General features: G+C 31.0%; 1 protein-coding gene across 1 annotated transcript in view; it reads right to left on the reverse strand.

The window, feature by feature from the left end:
* casp (Fas associated factor casp) overlaps nt 1-23,555 on the reverse strand; it is a 58,790-nt gene that overhangs the window by 12,637 nt on the left and 22,598 nt on the right. Inside the window, exons 3-8 of the mRNA XM_067267724.1 lie at nt 16,065-16,335; nt 15,890-15,981; nt 10,406-10,488; nt 3,854-3,962; nt 3,666-3,752; nt 3,508-3,588 (exon numbers count right to left, since the gene is read on the reverse strand). Of these exons, the coding sequence (XP_067123825.1) occupies nt 3,508-3,588; nt 3,666-3,752; nt 3,854-3,962; nt 10,406-10,488; nt 15,890-15,981; nt 16,065-16,335 (723 nt within the window). The remainder of the gene's footprint in view (nt 1-3,507; nt 3,589-3,665; nt 3,753-3,853; nt 3,963-10,405; nt 10,489-15,889; nt 15,982-16,064; nt 16,336-23,555) is intronic.

Below are 23,555 nucleotides of genomic sequence, written 5' to 3' on the forward strand. Positions count from 1 at the left end.
CTAAAGTGAGATTCTGGAAGGTCTTCAAAATATCCATTTACCACTGCTATCACCTCTTCACTTGATCCAAAATGTTTTCCGGCCAAAAATTTAAGATTTGAGAATATATGAAAGTCAGAGGGAGCCAAATCTGGCAAATAGAGACAATGTTCCAACAATTCATATTTCAAATCCCTCAATTTTCCCATTGCCAAAGCACCTTTGTGAGCAGGTGAAAGAGGATTTTTTTCCTTTTGCAAATCAGGCCTTTTCTCTCTAATTTTTTCATCTAGCTGGTCATCTAGCCCCATTAATTGTTTGACCCTTTGACAGGTAGTAAATTAAAAGAATCCCTTTGGAGTCCCAAAAAACACTAGCCATAACCTTTCCAGCCGATGCAATTGTCTTTGCTTTCTTCGGCGCAGAGCCACTGGCTTCTATTCACTGCTTAAACTGCTATTTTCACTCAGGTGGTAAAGTTGGTGAACCCATCTTTCATCTATCATAACAAATCTGCACAGAAAATCGGTTGGATCCTTCTTAAAATGGTGCAAACATTGCTGAGAAAGTCAATTCGTCATTTGTTTGTGATCAGCATTTAACAAAAAATGTGGCACCCATCTTGCACAAAGCTTTCTCATACTGAGTTCTTCATGTAAAATGTGCTGTACCCTTTCTTCTGAGATGCCTACAGCCTTAGCTATCTCATACGTCTTTAATTGTCGATAATCTAGAACCACATTGTGTATCTTCTAGATATTTTCTTTGGTAGTTACAGTTTTTGGCTGTCCTTCACATGGATCATCTTCAATCGATGTATGACGATGTTTAAACTCCGCTGCCCACTTTTTTACTGTTGATAACAAAGGTGCAGACTCCTTATACACTTTTACCAACTTTGGATGAATTTCTGTTGGTGATAAACCATCCAAAATGAAGAATTTTATGACAGAACAGTATTCAAGTTTATTCATTTTGTCAAAAACACACACAATGCTTACTTTAAACAGCCATATAAAACAAACTATTTGTCTGATCAAATTCACATTTGGTATTTACTTTTGTAACAAGTCTGGCAACATAACAAAACAGTACTTTCATTTGTAGTAGCACCTTCTATGGATTAAGCCAAGAACTTTTCACCTTGCCTCATATCTACATTATTTTTTCTGTAATTTCAGTTTTTATATCATATCATAATTTATTGGTTTTTCTTTTAATATGCTTCTTTTCTACAGTCACTGATAATTTTCAAAAATTTTCAATCATATTTACAGTTCCATTCTCAATCATTCAGCCTGATACAAATAAAATAATTTTTTACTATATTTTCCACTGATATTCAAAAATTTCATTCTAAGTAGTTATTTTTAACATATATACTGTAACACATAATCGATTATTTAAATAATATTTCTGATCAACCTTGGTTTTATTTATGTTAAAAATTATTTATTCAATATTTTAATGGTTAATATTAATTTATTGATTCATTTAGTTTACTTAATATATATAATAGTATCATATTTAAAAAAAATCATCAAATAAGTATACAATGCAAAAAATTTCCTCACTTAACATTTTTATTACATTTATAAAAATTTTAAAAAACATTTTTCAAAATTCCTAAAAATCACTATCAAGAGTCACAGAAGTGACTCTGTATCAAGTAAAAAGTCACTGACCGATTATATATACAAGAATGAGAGTTGCTGATTTTCAATCAATTTCGCCCCCAAAATGTCTAAAGTAATTCCAAATGTCTCTTTCAAAGGTAATTGTTTTCTTAGGTAGTGTGAAAAATTTCAATTTTTCTATAAGGTGTTGCCAAAATATTAACAATCAAAAAGTGTAAAAATCACCAAAAATGCTGTATTTTCTTCTTCATCTGGCATTGCAAACACTCATAGATAAAAACTACTAGGTCTAGAAAGCTCAAATTTTAAACTTAAGCATCATTATCAGTGAGGTGCTCATGAAACTTCTAAATGAAGAGGTCAAAGTATATGCAGGTTCTCCCATAGAGATATTTTACTTTTATTGCTTAATTTTATGCTCATAAGAATAAAACTGCATTGAAACAAATGATTTTTATTCAAAATGTTATCCAGAATAACAAAAGCTCAAATTTATATGAATTAAACTTTTTATAATGATTTTACTGAATGGCATATTGAAAGTGTTCAATTGGCAGCTGTCAATGAGCACCAACCAAACTGTACATCATTGTCTTAAGTCTTGATGTAATAGCACAATCATTGACCAAAAAACAGTTGATATCTAAATAAAAACATCTGAGATGTAAAAAAATTGTACTATCTAAAAAATTATGACATTTTAGATGGCAGTCAAACTTTTTCTTTGAAAAAGATAAGCTTGGTGCTTCAAAGAAAAATGTAGAAAACAACATTAAAAATCTTGTGAGTACCATTTCGAAACACTAAGCTTATCTTTACAAAAGGAAAACTCCAAGAAAAACAATTTGACTTTCATCTAAATTGTCATAATTTTTTTACATTTCAGATAGTTTTGTTTAAATAAATATATACACTAACCAGCCAAAACATTATGACCACAAACTTAATAGAATGTTGCTCTTTCTCTTGCTGTCAAAACATCCTGCACCTGGCAAGGAATACTAAAAGTGCTCAATTGGATTCATGTCAAGAAAATTTGGTGACCTCATCCTTAAGTTTGTAAGCCATTTGCTACATACAAGATATCTGACATGGAGTATTGTCTTGCCGATAGATGGCATTTCCATCAGTAAGCACAGTTGCCATGAAGGGTGCCATAAACAATGTTCAGGTAGGCAACCCTTGTCAGAGTTCCATTTACAGGGATGGTAGTTAAGCATTCCTGGAAAACATTGCCCAGACCATCACATTCCTTCAACCTGCCTGTGTTCATCCTACAGTACATCCAAGACAAGGTCTTGTAAAGTAAATGTCACACATGTACCCAACCATCAACATGGTATAACAAATCATTGGACCAAGCAACAAATAGTTCAAACAGATTAGTGCCCTCCTGTTTCTTTGCACAAGACAAGCCAGCCTAAGCCAACCTCTTATCAATGAGGTATGGCTAGCTCACACAGTGATGTTTGTTGTTTTGCTGTTTGTTGTTTTGCTGTTTGGATGAACTTTGATAGATTATCGATGAACACAAATAGCCCTGTTCTGGAGATGATAACATTAGAGTGTCTGATCATCACAATTTTGCCTTTGTTGAAGTTAGATAAATATGCTGCTTTACCCATCTGCACATTGTAACTATTACTTGTGTAACCTTCTGTCAGATGTTATATGACCATTTGATGACCAACACTATTGCTGTATGTCTGTAAGAATGCTTCTTGCATTGCCAGAGCATGGTCATATTTTAATTAGTAAATATAGATACATTTATGAGCATTGATAAATTTGTTTATTACATTAAAACTTTTGAAATTAATCAATTTAAGAATAACTGAGTTATTAATTTAATTACATTAATCTATTAATACTATGATTAAAAATATAATACCTTTTTAGAAGCTAAGCTTTCCTTTCTTTTCAACAGTAGATTATGGACTGGAAAATTAATATCTATTGCAGCCAGAGTCATCTATAAAGCGTATAAGATATTTCTTAAAAATGAAAGTGGAATATATCATTTAAAACTTATCTTGAATGTATACTAACACTTTCATCTGCAGCAGATTCAGGCCAACCTATCCATTGCTGAAATCTTACCGGAATGTTTGTAACGGCATAGATGTCTTGCTTAATCTATTAAAATATTAATAATAAATATTAGGAAAAAAGTAATTGTATAAAATATATTTCATTTTGTTATGATCTCAATTTTCATACTTTTGATAAAAGCTAACCTCTTGAATTGTCTTGGATCCTGGAAAACTCAGTGTGTAATCTTTATTATTACTTTCATCTGTTATATGCAACTTAAACATCATATTTAACTTGTCAGAAAAGGAAAGTCTGAAATAAGTTACGTAAAAATGTTTCAAAAAATTTTAAGTTCACTTATAAATTCCAATTAATATTTAATCTACATTTTAAAATATTAACTTAAAACTCAAATCATAACTTAAAAGCAAAATATTATTATTAATTTGCAGCAATATTTTAACAAATGATATAAATAATGTCTTAATTCATTTTAAAAATATGAAAAAAAAATCAATTAACAAAATGTTAAATGTTTACATACATTACGTATTATTTCTTTATTTGTGTGTGTGTGTGTGTGTGTGTGTGTATATATATATATATATATATATATATATATATATATATAAAGATTTTTTGCTTTGACAGATGGTGAATGGTTATGTTAACCCTTTATAACAGTGATTCTCAAAGTGGAGGTCGTGAAAAATATTTGAGGGGGGGGGTCCGCTGAAAAATTGATCTAGAATCAATTTTTTTCAAATATTTTATAAATTTACTATTGGATTCATGTTTAGAAATAATAGAAATAAAAACTATATAAAATAATTTTTACTTAAATAAATTGCACATATAAATAATAAAAAGAATATAAATATTTAAATACGAGCCTAACCCCCTCCCTCCGGAATGTTTTTCGACACATACTCATTCTTTGGGGGTCCTTTGAAATTTTTTAGTGCAGAAGGAGGAGTCGCGGTCCAAAAAGTTTGAGAAACACTGCTTTATAACACAAATACTCTACTAAAATTCATTGAAAACTTACCATATTGCCCACATATTGATAGTGCTGTCAGAATTTGCTATTTGTTACAAACATTGTTGTCAGATAACAATGTAAGAAAATTGTAAAAATCAATGTTGAAAATAGCCCAAAGTTACATGTGCAATGACAAAAATTTGTGCATTTACTAATAGATTTTTTTCCCTTTTTTCATAGCAATTAAAGGTATACATAACATTCAGTAGGATACAATTGAAAAACTTAAATCTATTTTCTGGTCATCGATAAGAATTTTCAATTACTTAGGTGGGAAATTTTCTGGGAAACCTTCTAATATGAACCTCTTAACAGAGTTCTAGTGTACTATATAAAAGCAAAATCGAGAAAAGAAGTTTAGGCAAATTGTGCCAATCTTCTTACATCTGAATGCTTAATGAGTTAATACAAAGAATAATTTTGTTTTTTAAAAATGCATTGCATTATTTGTTGTTCTCTATGTGGAATATTGCTCCATATTAATGCATGTGTTTTATTTCCCATCTGTATTTCCATATACATGTTTCGGGAGCTTTATCTCCCCTAACAAGTATGGTACCTGTTTTTTTACATCATTTATTTTAAGAATTTAATTTTTACATTAATTCAAGTAATTTCACAATAATCTGAATTTTTACTTCAGGATACTGTATATATGAAAATTTCCTAGAAATTCTGAATTTTGGAAAATTTTTGACTTGGAAAAATTTCACTTGCAAGTTAAGTTTGACTCTCATATTTTCCAATGCCCTAAGTACAGGCACTTCCAAATTTGCAAATAATCATTATAACAAATGTGCATGTAGACCTTTCACTAACAAGGCCAATGGTTGAACACACAGATTACACAAAAAATTGAGAATTGAACTACTTCAGTGGTCCAAATGATAAAAATAAAACTTGAGAGACTGTTTATCATTTAGATAACTTTTTGGGCTACTTAGTTTTTTCTGACAAATAGTTTAATTATCTGAATTTAATAAAACTACTGATAGGTAAAAGCTTATTAACAATAAATACATATACTAATACACATTAGTTTTTGATTTTTGTCAATTTATTATTTTATTTAGCTAAAGGTATTTAACACACAACCAGGATTCCCACTAGTCAAATCATTTTTGAAAATAAAACTATTCATTTGACAAACAAAACCATGCCAGCATTAATCAAATTACAGAAAGACTTCTCATGGTTTTTCATCAGGATCAAAGCAATGTTTCTGATGGGAATTTAAGTGCCCATCTATCAGTAGGCTATATGTTAATGACCACCACTCCTCTCTCATTTTGTATAAGCCAGGCATAGGCCTTTCATTAGTAAGATACAAATTATGTCATTTCATATGATCAGTGTTTTGTTAGTATATACTATAGCTATGGACAGTTCACCTATCTCAGTATTTGTTGCTAAGTTGCAGACCTGAGGCATTGAGACATTGAGGCATTTCAAATTGGTAATTGTTAAACAAAATGTAAAGTTTAATGCCTGTTGTAACTACCAATATAACTCAAAAAAATATGACAATAAACTTAATATTGTATTGTCAATACAGGAATTCATCGTTAATTCAAACAGTACAGGACAAATAGTTACAAAATAACGAAATTTCGAACTCTCTGAGAGTTCAAAATTTCATTATTTTGTAACTGTACTATTTGTCCTGGCTGGGGATACTTACATGTTAAGGAATTCAGTTAGTTCGAAATATGGCTATTTTGAAATTCAAAGTGAAAATTCTGTACAAACTGTGATACACATACATTAAATTATTCATTTAGATCAAAGTACCTCCATACCATAAGAAAACAATAGACCAGTGATTCCCAAACCTTTTCGATCCACCGTCCCCTTTGTTCCGTAAAGTTATACCCAATGCCCCCTAACCCATTTTCTCTTGTGTGAGAACGGATTGGAAATATTCTTAGGAAAATTTTTCTATGAATCTACACTTTGTGTCCTTACCGTATATTGTTCTCAACATCTGGAAACCATTAAACACAATGTTTCCTCTTATTCGTTTAACAGAGGAAAGGGAACGGCTGTCAGTGACCCCAACTTTTGCCTTTGGTCACTGTTCAGTACCCTGCTTCCAGCGCCCATCTAGATTTACTCACAGCCCACAAAAGGGCATTATCGACCACTTTGAGAAATGCTGCAATAGACCAAGAACATCTATAATCTGGACAACAGTGACTGCTAACTCATAAGTATAAATGACCTAAAAATGTGTTGTTTTTACAGTAACATTTTTGAATGTCACTTTACCCATGGTCTATCCTTTCTTCTCTTATCTCATAAAATATGGCTGGGTTTCAGGATTGAAAGATTGGACTACAAGTAGCAGACAGATAGTTGTAAAGTCTTAAACCACTAGATTTGGACAATTTATTACTTTTTAGACTACTTTAAAAATAATTTGGGCTATATTTTTAGGAATTCTGCTTAACATTTTATAAAACCTATCTGGCAACCTTTCATGTTCTTACCAGATACATGCCGTTTACCTATAGTTTATTTACATTATTATTATAATAATTACTAACCCCTTTCTGTCCGCAATCGAACTCAGTTCGAGCGGATCACATAGCGTTACACAAAAAACGATGTTTTAGACCCTTGGAGTAAAAAAATCGGCGAAAAAAAAATTTTTTTTTGAATTTTCGGATGTTTTTTCAGTCCCCAAATTTTTTGAAAAATTTTTTCCCGCGCGAAAAAATTTTATTGCGATTTTAATTAACCCTTAATGATGCGCGATTAACGCTTAATTGTTTTTTTATGGGATTTTTTTATAGAACTTTATTTATCCTTCTAAACTTCTAGCGCACCGATTTTACTTCGGTAAAGTTATTTAAAGCTATTTTATGATGTAAATAACATCCAATAGTTTTTTAATTTTTTTAATTAATAGATTTTTTCATAATTACGTTTAATTAAGTCGGGGGGGTCGGAAATTTCAATTAAAATCGTAATTAAAAAAAAATATTTTGAAATATCTCGCCATCTAGTATTCACCCTACTTTTTACCCTTCTCCTCCCGAGAGTTTTATGAGAATGTCCCGCGAAAGACGACACCAGCTGTTCTCAAGGTCATCCAGCTGTGTAAACAATGACTCATCGGTGTCAAGTTTCGCGCTAAGGCGAGAAAAAGGAAATTGTACTTTGAAGTGTTTTCTTCAAAATTAACACATTTCTTTCGTTTTTTTTTTTAGTTTTGACTATTTTTAATTATAATTTAATTAATAATTATGATTTTTTTTTTAAATTCGCGCGCGGACAAAAAGGGGCTAATTAACAAAAATAGCATTCTGTATACATAGCTGTATTCTATTTGCTTAATAAATTACATCAGTTACATGACATTTGGCATATTGTACAGAACTATGTAAATTTCAGATAACATGTAATTGATTATTTTCTCTCTTAAATTTCAAACTAACAAGGATTTCCTGTATATTTAGTAGCTTCTGTTCTCAAAACTGTGGTGTATTGAGAATGAGTCTGAATGATGTAATTTTCCCTGAACATACCAGGATATAGTGGCATGTCGTATGTACATGTAAGAATTTAAATCTGACTTAACACATCTAAACAGGCTTATATATTATAAATTGCAGTTAGAGAGTGTAGTGCAGAAAATTTCTGATATTAACATTTTTCACTGGGATAAATTCAAAATGCATTCTGTACCATTATAACTTCAAAAAGTAATTAAGCTTTTTCCTATTCAAACATTTTCAAAATTTGGTCAAATTAATATACATTCAAAAAAGAAAAATTATTTATTAAATTGCAGTTTTATGATCTAAAAACAAACATTCAAACTCATGTCATCATTTCTAAAAATAATTCCAAATTCCCTTGCTTATTTCCACCCTTTGTGACGATAAACCAATCCGAAACTTAAATTGCAAAATAAATCATTTGATCAATTTTTTTTCTAATCTTTATTATGACAATAATTTTGACTTTTTTACCTCTGTAAAACTAAATATTAAAGAAAAGGTTCGCTGTTTCATTGAAACAGTACTGCACAACTTTGAAACTCATTGTATTGCATAATCCTACCAAACATTTATAATTTTCTTTAACCATATTGCTCAATCTCACGTTAATATTTCAATTAACCAGTTGTTTGCGCAGTACTCCCATTGGAGTAACTGGTTTTCGTTAAACTGTTGCACAGTACTCCAGTTGGAGTAAGTGTCAATTTTTTTCATAATTAACTAGTTGGTGGCGATTTAAGCACTGATTGGCTTTTACCTACAAAGACTAAGTCTGTTTTCAATGAATAAGATATTTGTTACCACCCCGTATTTTTAAATTTACTAACAAAACACTTCCTTTCCATGTTAAGTCTATGGGAGACCCTTCTTTTGTTCATTTGACGACAAAATCCTAGTTAGCATGCTTGTTGGGCTCTAATTGGTATATTATAGCTAAATGACTATCCTTTAACCAATAAGCATCAACTTGGGTTTGTGGGATGGGGACTTTCCTGGAAAAAGTTATACCAACTTGGAGCTACATTGTCAGATACAAACGTAAACAAACAATTATAAATCATTATTCTTATCTATTTTTAGTTTGAATTTAATAAATTTTTATGTATATTTATCCTATTTAACAAATAAGCATGCTTTTTAAACCTTTCAGCCATAAATCTTTCAAAAAACAAAATACTTCCGGTTATCGTGGTACTTCCATAATACATAAGAAATACATGTATAGTCATTAATATAATAAAGTAATAATCACTTATTATAGTCTACTATTAGTACAATAGTGTAAATAACATATAAATAGAATCAAATACACATCATCAGTAATAAAAGTGTATTGACTTAGATTTAGAAAGGCCACCATCCCCCATGCCGATCAGATCAGCGTTATAATCTATAGGCTGTATTATTTCTCTATGTCGATTTAGAAAGCTGCAGTTTTTTTTTATTTAACAGAAAATAGATATATCTAAATAATGTATATAACAAATTAATGGAATATTTATAAAAAAAATTTTTTTTAAATATTTTTTTTTAATATTTTAAAATCTTAAATTTTATTAATTTTTTTAAACATACATAATATTTTCAAGTTAGCAACCGTAAAGTGTAATATGTACATGATAGAAAACTGAAAACAGATCATATCTACAACAATTTTTAAGTGAGATATCACAAATTGAAAAACCACAAAACGTCTATGCAACAGTGGTGTTGTTTCGAATTATCGAGATGCACAGCTGACAGGTTAATAAATTTGGCAAGATTACGAAAGTAAGCTTGACATTTTTAAGAGTATATTTTTTCTCAGCTTCAGATATTTTTATAGAATTAAACAGATTTAAAAAGTCATTACTACAAAATCTTCAAGATAAAAGAAAAAGCATGTTCATATCATTGTTGCAAACAGGCTCCAGAAACAATTTTTTTTACTTATGATGTTAAAAGGCATTATGCCTACGTAACAAGCTAAATGTTTAGCAAATTTTTTCACTATATTGAAGATTTTGCTATCCCAACTTTTTAAATCCATTTTATTTTAAATAAAAGAGTCTAAAGTTGAGAGAAAACTCAAAGATTACTATCCACTGTTAAAAATAGCATTTCTTTAACATCTGTCTAACAAGTAATCTTAAATTTTTAACTTATTGAAGAGGCAGAAATAAGGATAATTAAATTATAATTATATGTATAAAAAATGATATACTTACTGTGTATTTGACACACTTGGTGTTTCTGCAGTTGAAAGAATTAGAGTTGTTTGGGAAGGCAATCTTAGTGTTGACAAAATTGTCTATTAATAAAATAAAATTTATTATTTAAAAAATCAGAATCTCTCAGTTGTTAAATTTTTACAGCAGGGTCTTACTTTACATAGAATTGATATAAGCAACTTGTTTTTTCACTTGCATGCTTAATGGTTAAATTAACTCCAGATGCACCAGAGTACATAATTATTGATACATATGTTGATTATTTTTATTACAAAATTTATTGTAGAGGAAAAGTAATAGTATAAAAATTAGAAGTAATTTTCTACAGCCTTTCATTGAGAAGAAAATTTGTCAAGATGAAACAAAAGTAGAAGGTTCTATTGCTGATACACAGAAAGCTCAAAAAAGTTGTTTATATACAGGATGTACAGTATATATATTTTTAACAATATCATATTAGTATTTCCTGTGAACTAAAGTTTTCTGAACATTGAGCAAATAATAACGCATTGTAGAGAAAAATAAGAGTAATAAAAATGAAATACACGAAAAAAATTATTTGAGATGTTTTAATTACAGTATTTACTTTAAAATTTAAGTATAATTTTTATAATCAAAATTCAAAACACAATATTAACAAAAAATAAATAAATAAATAAATTTTAAGTTTCTAAATAAAAACAAAGTTTTAACTGACTAAATGCCCACTTCAGTGCCTCAACTGTATACTTGCTTAACCTGAGATCACATGCACTATTTTAATATGCAGACATACTTAAGGTGGCTATTTTCCACTGATTTTTCACAAGTAATTATACTGATGTAATCACCATTCTTTGAATTTGACAATTCTGAAAAATTCCCTAATGTATCTTCTCTACAAAATTTTGTGTCATACATTGTTTAATTTATGAGATATTGTTTTGTTTACAGAACCATGCCCTTTCAAGGGCTCCCATAAGGATTCCTTATAACTTTACAATACCATGGGCTAATGTGAAAGGCTCAGAAAGACAAGAAAATAGTTTTTATTTCATGCTTCAAAAATACAAAAAGTTGCAAAAACATTTAAAACTGTTGAAGGTCAGACTATTTTGTGGGAATAAGTGTTCACAGCTGTAGCAACTTGCAGACTGTCATGTCATTGTCATGCATAGCTGACAAACATCTTCCACATCACTTTTGATGACATCAGATCACCAAAAATGATGAGTGAAAAATTGTTGTGTACACATGCAATCATGTTAAAAAAACATGCACAAGGCAGCAAATTTTTGCAGTTTTCTTGAGCCTATAATAAAAAGAAAACAAATTTTTGACCAAAATTTTTACACACAAGCATGTAGCATGAGGATATGGAAGCACAGCTAAATAAGTCAATTTAGTGAAAAATATCCATGAAAAACTAGTAGGCATGGAAAATTGTTGCTATTGCATTAATAGTAAGTTAAATACTACCACCAGTGATGGCTTTTTGGTTCCAAGTTTGTTTCTTACTTTGGATTGAAAAAAACTTAAAACATAAAAAAAATTCAATTATGGCTAAGAAAGCTGCTACTGGGTAATAAAGAATACAATTTCTGAATTCAAGCCCCGCAAAGGAAGCCACCAGTTCTGAGGCTTGATGGATAGAGTAAGGACTCTACCAAAGAGGCAATTTTGAAAAGCCCTGCTCTTGCTTGATAGTTAATATTGGCCATTGACTGGGGATGAAAACTACTGGCATATTCCAAGGCTTCATCATTTGCTAGATGGTTTTTTACCATTGAATCTTGAATCAAGCAAATTTATTCCATTTCAATGTCCAAGTCATTTCCACTTTTGTAGGAAATGTCATCAGATAATTTTCTGAGATAAAATTTCTGGATATACTTTTTCATCTGCTAAACCAAAGAAACTAATTCTGCTTTGGATATTCAGCACCTAACCTACCCTGAAAAAATGAAAACTTTGTATGTTGTAAAATAATGTTTTCTAATAGGGCCTTGTTTTTGACTGTTCATGTTTTGGATTTAGAATGAAAATCATAAGAAATGTTTGCAACTTCTCACCCAAATTTAAAATTTAAAAATGTAAACATTGTTTTTCCAAACATAAATATTTTATTTTGACTTTAAAAATTGAGATATGTATTTTCACTTTTTTCCTTTTCTGACTATTGGCTAGTTCACAAGAGAGAAACTTTTCAAATTTATATTTTCCTACGACATGCTGATGCCAGGGTGACACTACAATGGGAGCAGGTAATCATTAAGTAATTACTTCCCAATTCTGTAAAAATGAATAAATATAGAATATTGAAAAAAAAAAACACTTTAAAATAGTGCCTAGTTTTTGTTTAAAAACAAAATTTTTTTTTTTACTTTGTTTTTAAAAAAATATCTTTTGCAACCATATGTTTGGGTATCTAGACAATCATCTGAGACTACTTAAAGTGGAGTACAAATTTATGCAAAATTTTGTTTTATGTGGTACTACTAATATACAACCCCCTACATAAAACAAGACCATACTGTAATTTATGAACTTTAATTAAATCATAATTTATTTAGAAAAATACATATACAATTGGTGCAATTTAGTTTTACCAGTAAATTATATTATAAATGACATAATATGTGCTTCTAGTTGACTGTTAATGTATATCATCAATTGATCAGTTATTTCTAATCAATAATATAAAGTCATTAATCATTAATATTCAAAATATTAAAATATATATATATATATATATATATATATAATTTTATTAAATATATATTATATATATATAATATTAAATATATATATATAGCATATTACACTTCCATTGAATCATTAAACTTTATCTGCTATAATATTAGTTAATACTATAATATTGCTACAACATTTATATAATGATACCAATTTCATATAAGAGTGAATTGAAAGTTTATTTTTAATTCATCTAATTAAAATATTGCAATTATATTTGTTCATTTTACTCATTTTTACATGCCTGTAGATATGATATGCATGCAAAAATAAGTAAAACCAACATTAAAAAAAAAAAAGAAAAAAAAATATATATATATATATATATATATATAATGAGGATGTTTGTTTGTTTGTTATGCACACTTAGGCCATTCAACCAAAGAAAACTCATTTATATACTTCTAACCTTACATAATGTCATACATCCCACCCCAAAATACAGATTGGATTTTTACATATCAATTAATTTCTATCTACAGCACTTGGAGTGGTGTTTTTCCCTGTACATCATGCTTTTCCTGTTAGCAGTAAAGTCATGCCAGTTATGTATCTAACTCCATTCAGGGGAAAATTTTGTATTGAAATAATGTGACTTCCGATGCAAACTAGACGTTTGTCTATACTTAATCTGGGCCTCCTGCTCTTAGGTTTTCCACGTCTGATCTCAATGTTTCATCTATCTAACTCCATTCTTGAGATTAAGGAAGAACAGTTAGATAGATGACAGTGGAAATTTATAGGTCTACAACTTTTCCAAATTGCAGCCTAATAAGTACTCTCCAATAACCAAGTCCATAAAACCACTGTACACCGATAGTCAGTCGTGGATTCGCTCATGGCCAACAGACTGGCCATGTGGAGTTTTCTGGGTTTTCTTCACATTAGTAAAACCTAAATAGGGGCCATCTTTACATAAAAGTCTTCCCAGGATGCATCCTCCTTGGCAGATCGCTCACTCGTTGCATTCTGTAGCCAAATAAACCAAACCAATTCTAATAATTTTTCTATAAATATGATATTTATGAGGACATACTTAATTACCACAAAACCTCCCCCTCCCCTGATTTCATCTCTCCTTATTAACTCAAACCCATTGCCCCAAACTTCCTTCACTGATACTGCTGATCAATGTTCTAACATTCAGCCAAATTACTGTACATGCAACAATTTTAAGGCACAAAGTAGAGCTTGAAGTCTTTTTCTGTGCCAATGTTTATTTTTCTTATTTATTTTATCATGATGACATTGCTTCATTCAAAATTTCCTGGTAGTTGTAGTCTGTGTAATGTGCACTTTATTGACATGTTGAGTCTTACCATCAAATCTGAATCCACTATTCTTATGCCACAAGTTTCAAAAGTTTCCTTTACTTAGATATTTTTGCTGAGCTTTACTTTTTCAACCTTGGCTCACCAGCTTTTTTACAGGATCACAAAATCCAATTATTCTCAAATTTTTACAAGATTTACTTTAATTAAACAAGCTTTATATGAAGTCTTTCAGACATTAAGGTTAGCAATTCCATTACAATCTATCCAACATTACTTTTTAAATATTAATAGTAGACCAGTATTAATTAGTAGTCATTGACCATCCTCTCTTCCAGTAGAAGGTCAACTATTACTTTTGGTCGAATTTACTTTAATCCCCTTCCACAACAGTGCCTTCTTGCTATCGGACCTAGCAGTATGATGGCATTCAAACAGAAAAATTACATAACACAAGGTTACTAGCGAACACAACATATAATTTAAGTGGTTTTCGAAGCTACTAAGTTTAAATATTTGATCCATTTTTCACAAAATTTAATTCATTGGCAGATTACCATTTGATATTTGACTGTGAATGGAACTGTTTGTTAGAGCTAACATTAGAAAAAAAAAAAATGTTAAAAAATTTAAGGTATCATATTTTCAATTCCTGTCTACTTGACCATTGAAATTGTGCCATTTTGTACCATCAGAGTATCACAATAAACATGACAATGGTAGACTAAAATAACCAAATTATATGATTTTCTTTTTAATGTTTCTTATATTATAGTATTTGATTTATGTAACTATAAAGGTTATTAAAAATTTTTTATTTCTCTATTGTACACAATTTGAAACATTTTTTAAATGTGTTAGATTGGTAACTTGGTGTAATAAACCATTACATAAGATAACCTTTGTACTTATATAAACTAAATACTATAATGTAATATAACAGAAGGATTAGAAGTTTAAAATAATCTAACAGCCTAATCTTAATGTTTGTTATTTTTTATTTATTTTTATAAACTAGCAGGCAATGCTGGGCTTACCTGCTAGTTTATTTATAAAAAAAACAATGTAAGGATTGTTTAAATATATATGAATATGAAACTTAGTTTAGTTAAAAAATTACTACTAAACCTTAAATCATTACAGCAAGTATTCATTTATCATCATCAATAGGTTTTTGGAAGCTGCACTGTTAAGTTTGTATAATGAATCCAATTTTACTATAGCTAAATAATATAAACGATATATTTCTATTATTATTATTATTATTAATCTAACTGGATCATGTTTGCAACCTCAAGCATTTATTTTCAACCTCACAGAAACAGCTATGCTGTTTATAAGAAAATTCAACAACAATACTTGTAAATGATTACAAATGTACTTAAATCTTTCCTCAATGTTATAATGAAGTGACATTAAACAAAACAATGTTAAATGAGGACTTGCTGTATTTCACTATAAATTATCTAATTCTTACATCATCAGTAAAGTGATTTTGTTTCCATCCACAAAGTTGTTGTCTGCATGGAAGTATTCCAAATTCAGAAAATAATGCTGTTTTTATTGAGGCTGAAACAATATTTGAATAAATATGAAAAGTTATCTAAACAGACACTTAAGATATATCATATACTTAGGAAAAAAAATCTTACCTATGCTTTCAGTATCAGGAATTTCTAGACAAATAATCTTATCTTTATATTTTACAGATATATTTAAAATCCTTATTTCAGGTGGTCCATCTTCAACGCAAACTAATGGTATATCGTGATCTGAATGAGCTGACTCTGGAAGAATATTGGGTCTAGATGTTGTAGAATTTGTTTCTGTATAACTGGAATCATCTATAACTTCAATTGGAATATTTCTATGTTCAGATGGAAGAGTTTGAGTTTCCTGAGGCATGACACTATTAAGTGCTTCCTATTATCAACAAAAAAGAAAAATCAGTACATAATTTACAAAAATATGAAATAGAACTTACATAAAAATTTTAATTTTTATATATATATATATTTTTAAATAGACAATTTTTCTAATATTTAAAAGTAACAACAAAATTATACGTAAACTTACAAAGTACAACAAAATTATACGTAAACTTACAATAATTAATACTCTATTAGAATTAAATTTTTAATAAATAGTTTTTTTGTTTATGTTGATAAAATTTTGATGCAACACAAATGCAACAGACTCCACTTATTGTAATTACAGACATAAGATAGTAACATTATTGTAAATCATTATCATCAGTTGTTTAATGTTATCAAAACTAACAGGCCCCAAAAACACACTTTAGAACAGGCTTATAAAACTTCACTTATTTCATATTATCAGTCTCAATATGTGGCTGATAACATGTAATTGTTATCATTATGAATTAACATTGCTTTAAACATTAAAATGTTAACTGTTTTAATCATTATTTACTTGCAATACAGTAATTTAAATTGTTGGCACTTAATGTCATTGGTATTGTACATAACAATACCATTATTATTAAAGAAAAAATTCATCATTACATTTATCCAGACTTCATATACACATTCACAAATGCTTGATCAACAATTCTTTTTTAAATATTGAACTAGTACAAAAGTTCTTTGGATTTTTTTTTTAACTATATTCACAATGAAATTGATTAAAAAATGCAAAATTGTTAACAATTACATGTTCAATTAATTAATATCTTGTCTCCTTTTTTATGATAATTTGGAATCACAATGTAATAGAATTTTTCTCAAATGATGAGTTGGACATGTTTTATCAATACTTTTTTAATAAAACAGAATCCACACAATATAGTAATTGGGAATAGCTGACCCTTATATCATAAGTTTGTGGATTTTATTTAATAGAATTTTTCTGTATTTGAATCAAAAAATTTGTATATTGCTTTTAAAAGTTAAAAGGCATGTACAAAAATTGTTTAAAGAAAACTTTTAAACAATCTTCTGCTCAGACTCAGCTTCTTAATGAATACAGTAGAAACATACAATACACCTTATCGCTGAGAACAAACAATTTATTAGCTAAAACTGGGCCGAATTGGTTAAATTGGGCCCAGTTTTAGCTAATAAATTGTTTGTTCTCAGCGATAAGGTGTATTGTATGTTTCTACTGTATTCATTAAGAAGCTGAGTCTGAGCAGAAGATTAATTATGGCGTCACCGGCCGATCCACATAGGAAATATAGAAAACTGGCTGTGAAAATTGTAAAGATTGACTCCAGATTACAGTTCTTGAAAGAATGTCGGGCAAGAAGAATTTATCCAATGTCCATTTTTAGAATTAAGTTGCCTGATGAATGTATGTCGATACGGGAAAGAGTAAGAATGCTATGCTTAAATAATTCAATTAAACGTGTAAAGAATATAAAGTACAGAACCATTAAAGAAATAGTGGAACTGGAAGAGAATTTGTTTCGAAAGAACCCGGATACATTAGCGAGTATCAATTCAAGAGTAGTTGGGTTAACTGACCAGATAAGCATTAGTTTAAAGAAGAAGTACAAGAAAAAACTGTTGTGGATTTCGAAAAAGCAACCGTCCAAAGTTAAGAGCATTTTGAAGCCAACCCCGTATATATTATGGGATCAGATGCAACTCCCGCAGTGTGTTAAACGTGTTCTGGAAAAAGGTCCGAATTATGTTCCGGACAGCAGTAGGAACTGGAGAGGCGTAGTAGCCGAAATAGAAAGAGGAATTACAGGAATGTGTGAAGTGGATAAGGACTATTACAGATGGAAGACGGCATTCAAAACTGAAAAATGCTCCAGGAGGCAAGATAAAGAATTGTGCATTAACCAGGCTAGAAGATGGTTGAATGATAACGATATAGTGGTCACTAGGGCGGATAAGAGTAAGCATTTGGTCTTAATGAAGAAACAAAGGTATAATGAAGCCCTAGATGACTATATAAGAAAAACGGAATGTGAAGAGGTGGACAGAGGTATTGTTGAAAGAATTGACAGAAAACTAAAAAAATTGGAAAAATCGCCCATAGCATCGTTATTCCCTTTCCTAAAAGGGGCCCACATTACCTGCCCAGGGGTACCTAGGTTGTTTGGATTTGCAAAAATACATAAAAACAGTAAAGAAATCAGACCGGTTGTAGAGAAATGTAAAGGACCAACCTACATTTTGGAAAAACGTATGCATAGGCATTTAACACCACTTATTGAAGACTACCAATTTGTCGTAAAGGACCCGTTTAGTTTGGTTAATAACCTACATGATATGTCGTTAATGGACAATGAGATTGGGACTGTTATGGATTACGAGAGTATGTTTCCATCAATAAATCTTACCTCATGTTTTGATGAGTTAGTGAACCTGTTATGTGGGTTGCACCCAAAAGCATACAAGCACAAAAAAGATTTAGAGATAATGGTAGATCTAATATGCTTTCAGTCATTTTTCAGTTTCCAAGGTAAAGTTTATAAGCAGTTAAGAGGGGTCCCAATGGGCAGCCCGATGTCTGGCCTGCTCTGTGAATTGGTAGTGAGAAGGATTGAACGCATGACAGTTTTCAACTATAATGAACACATAATCATGTACAAAAGATATATAGACGATGTTCTAATTATTTGGAAGAATGACACAATGATACAGCGATTCCTAGACCAAGTGAACTCTAACCAACATGGCTTGAAACTTAACCTTGAGCAAGTTAGTAACAAAGAGCTACACTTCTTGGACGTTGCCATTGAATTTAAGAATGGAGCTTTATGCACGAAGGTGTACATCAAGCCCACACATGATCCGATGTATATTCCGGCGAGTTCCAATGACCCAACGGTTTATAAATTATCCGCATTTAGGGCCCTAATCAGAAGAGCGTTTTTATATTGCTCAAATATAATGGACACGATGAATGAGCTGGGTAGAATCAAAGAGATAGCAAAGGAGTTAGGGTTTGGAACAAGAACTATAGAACGTTTAATAGCGGCGTACATAAAGCCTAGGAGCAGTTCTAAGAAGAAACCGGAGTTTGGGGGTAACTTCACAAAGTTTACATATAATAAATGTCTCTTCCCGATTATGAAGCAAATAGCGAGGCACAAAAACGCCAGTTTAATATGCAAAAGGGCCCCCACAGTGTATAGGTTGATTAGAAATGACAAAGAAAGAATTGGTGTTAAAGAACAGGCGGGAGTATATGCAATTCCCTACAAAAATGACCAGTTGGGAATCGATAGGGACTACGTAGGTGTCACCAATAGAAACCTTGGAGTGAGGATAAAGGAGCATCGGTACGATGTCACAAAAAACAGGTGCACAACAGCGTTATCCAAAATGGCGCAAGCAGATGGTTCAGTGGTAGAATGGGAAAATGCCAAAATTCTTGTAAAAGTACACTCGCCAACGCTGTCGTCCATAACTGAGAAATGTGAAATCTACAGAGCGAGTTTGGCTGGCAGATGTTTAAATTATAAGGATGCGACGGTGTTACCGTCATCCTGGAAATACATAGTAAGACGTAACACTCGTGATAATGAGTCTGCCGTCACTCAGTAGGCTTCTGGGTTAATGCAAAACGAATGGTTCCTTAAGATTGACGGCCAGTCACAGTATTTTATTTGTATTTTAATTTCATTTACATTTTTCGTGTTATTTTAATTTTTGTTATTTATTATTTTGTACTATGCTTGTTCTATTGGTTTAATTTGAACGTATGTTCTATTTTGGTTTTATTTTGAATGTGTTCGATTTTGTATCGGAATCGAACAGCTTTAACCTGAAGATGGCCCATAAATTGGGCCGAAAACGTTAGTTTTAGCTAATAAATTGTTTGTTCTCAGCGATAAGGTGTATTGTATGTTTTTAAACAATCTTTTATTAAAGTAGCTTTGAAGTTATAATAAAAGCTGAAAATTGGAATCAAATGCAGAAATGTGATAGATGATGTAAAATTCTCTATTAAAACTCCCAGTTTACTGAGTTGCAAGTGAGGAAGATATTGACATAATAAAACAGAATAATGCTTATCCTTTACTTAACTTGGCTGCTTTGCAGAGAATGCTTCTTCCAATCTATGCAATTTTTAAAATCTAAGATAAGTGTTAATTTTATTAAACAAATCTGATGATGCATGTTTCTTCTCTATGCTTATCAAACACCTATCATTACCTTTTTTGATGAATATTTGCTTTAGACAAAGACACAAACATGCAGGATTACCACTCCTTGGTTTTAAAACCCAGATCTGGGTTTTTCAATCTTCTCTTGGTTTTTTTTCTAATTTTCATAAAATATGGGTTTTTTTTTTTTTAAATATGACTTTACATATACAGTAGAGTCTCGATTATCTGACCTAAATGGGATGGCAAAAATGTCAGATAATAGGGAAAAATTGAGAAAAAGTTTATTAAATATCAAACTGTTAGACTTTTAAAAATTAAACACCTAAACATTATATTTTATGACAAATCAACATAAAAAAATCAATGCATGGTAATGTTATACAGTCATTTCTAGTATGAACATTGGTTCTTTATACCATATGGTGGTTCCATTTTTACACAGTAAATTACAAAATCTGATGACAGATGATTCTGTATTTGCCGGTAACTCTTTGGCATCTGTTTCACTATGACGGACTGATTGCATTCTCAAATGATCTGATTCGTAGTCACTGCCAGGAAGAAAAATGTTGTCATTGGAGAAATTTTCATAAGCAACAGGATAATAATATAAGTCATTTTATATTTGTTGAAATAAAATGACTTAACTATTGAATCATCAAAGAACAGGTTGCTTGCTAAAGAAGAGATCAGTAGGAAAAATCTTAGCTGTTTGCTGTATGAACCCGAACTAATTAGAGATGCAGTACAAGGAGTTTGCCACCAAACATATAAGAAGCGACAAGAAGAGCATAAAGATTGTGCAGTACTGTTAATGGAAAAAGAACAGAGTAGCTGTGAAATAACATTAACTACTGTGTAAATTAGGTAATAAATGATTTTTTAAATTTGTATTATAATGACTGTAATTATAACAGCACAAATGTACTGTACTATGATAAAGTATTTATAACTATATTTTAATCATACATTTTTCTGGGTTTTCTTTTGCAGAATAACCTCTTGCATTCAACAATATTATACACCCATTGCCATAAAAATTAACATACTGAGGTGTTGTTGTTGTTGTATCACTACAAAACTGGCATGCAGATAAGTCTCAGCAGATATGGAAATTATTAGTGTTATAGTGTGATGGCTCATTGCATAATGCCAGCAGAGACATTATAGTCGCACATGTACAAGTGCATTCGCCTTGACCTATAAAAGTGCAAAAAGGCATCCTGTCTGTACCTGTTGCAGAGGGACACTGTCACTAGAGATGAGTTTACATCACAATCAAAGACCATATGAATAACTAACTGAGTTTGAGGGGACAAGGATCACTGAGTTGAAAGAAAGCAGATGGTCATCTCACCAAATAGCCCACCACCTAAGCCATTCTGGCAGACTGAGGTGGTGTTGGAACCAGTGGAAGAGAGAGAGTTCTCATACAAGGTGCCCAGGCTCAAGATGCACTAGCTGAGAGGACCACGTGGTCCTCTGATAAGCATATACACAGCCAACTACATTGTTGTTTGTCATCCAATCACAGGTGGCACCATCATTACAGGTCCCTGTCTGTCCATACTTTTGAGGCACCTAGGTGAGGAACATTTGATATTGCAGCAGCCATTACATGTGCTGCAACTGACACCACCAACTGTTACATGTTTGGAATGATGTTGCTCCCAACAGGATTGGACCACAACACAATGAAACCAGGTTGTCTACAGCAATGAATCCAGACGCAGTTTAGGCAGTGACAACAACCATGTTCATGTCTGGAGGCCCTATGGTGAATGCCTCAATCCTGACTATGCTTTGGAGTGGCACATTGTCCCCACAGCTGGTGTAATGGTCTGGAGTGCCATCACATACGACAGCCAGTCACTTCTAGTAGTGATCCAAGGGACCATGACATCCTGTAGTCACATGTGTTACCTTTCCCTAGCCTTTAAGTTTAAGTTATCAATATTAGAACAGACTTGACTTGAGATTCCATACTGACTTAAGTTTAATAACAAAATTTTCCTCTAATTGTTTTTTTCTTTGTTTTCTAACTATAAACAGGCAAATCTCTACTCCAAAAATGCTCTCATGTCCAATTTCCTTATTTTCCAAATCCAAAAACAATGTCTGCACTTAAATTCTGGAGCAGGAAAATGTATCAGATGTGTTTATTTATAAGTATCAGGTCAGTCCATAAGTCCATGCCCATTTTTATGACCTTGACAAAAATCTTGTTTTGCTGTTAAAAATATCAGTCTAATGTGATAATTTTTACACTGAAGTGTTAAATTGGATCTCATTCATATAATACTGTTCAGAATTGTGAACATTTCAGTTGTTTATTTTCGTTAAAATGGAAGTAACTGATGAATATAAAAGACATGTTTAATACTTTTTATTTTTAAGTGGTGAGAATGCTACAAATGCAGCCAAAAAAATAAATACTGTACATAATCAAATTGTAATTAGTGCAAGGACTGCGCAGAAGTGGTTTGAAAAATTTAGAAACAATGATTTTAGTGTGGAGGATAAGGCTTGTACTGGAAGACCCGTTGACTTTGATGATGATGCTCTCTCTGCACTAGTTGAAGCAGAACCACCTTTAACAGTTGATGAAATTGTGGAACGTTTAAATTCATCCCATGGAACTGTTCATAGACACCTACAACAAATCGGAAAAGTTTTGAAGCTAGGAAAATGGATACCACATGTACTGTCAATAGCTAACTGACAACAACGTGTAAACATCTGCACGTCTCTTATCCCGTATTGCTTTAGAACCTTTTCTTGGTAGGCTGGTTACTGGAGACAAAAAATGGATCCTCTATAATAATGTGACGAGGAAAAGACAATGGATGGATCGCGACAAGCAGCCAAAACCGACTGCAAAAGGTGGGTTGCATCCAAAAAAAATTCTTTTGTCTGTTTGGTGGGATATGTCAGGTGTAATTCACTTTGAGCTGTTAGAACCTAATCAAACAATTACAGCTCAAATGTATTGTGAACAATTAGAGCATTTAAATGAAAAATTGAAAAAAAATTGACCGTCGTTAGTGAACAGAAA

Source organism: Centruroides vittatus, unplaced genomic scaffold, assembly GCF_030686945.1.
Source record: "Centruroides vittatus isolate TY-2023 unplaced genomic scaffold, ASM3068694v2 contig_3077, whole genome shotgun sequence".
In the NCBI taxonomy this organism is placed as follows: domain Eukaryota; kingdom Metazoa; phylum Arthropoda; class Arachnida; order Scorpiones; family Buthidae; genus Centruroides; species Centruroides vittatus.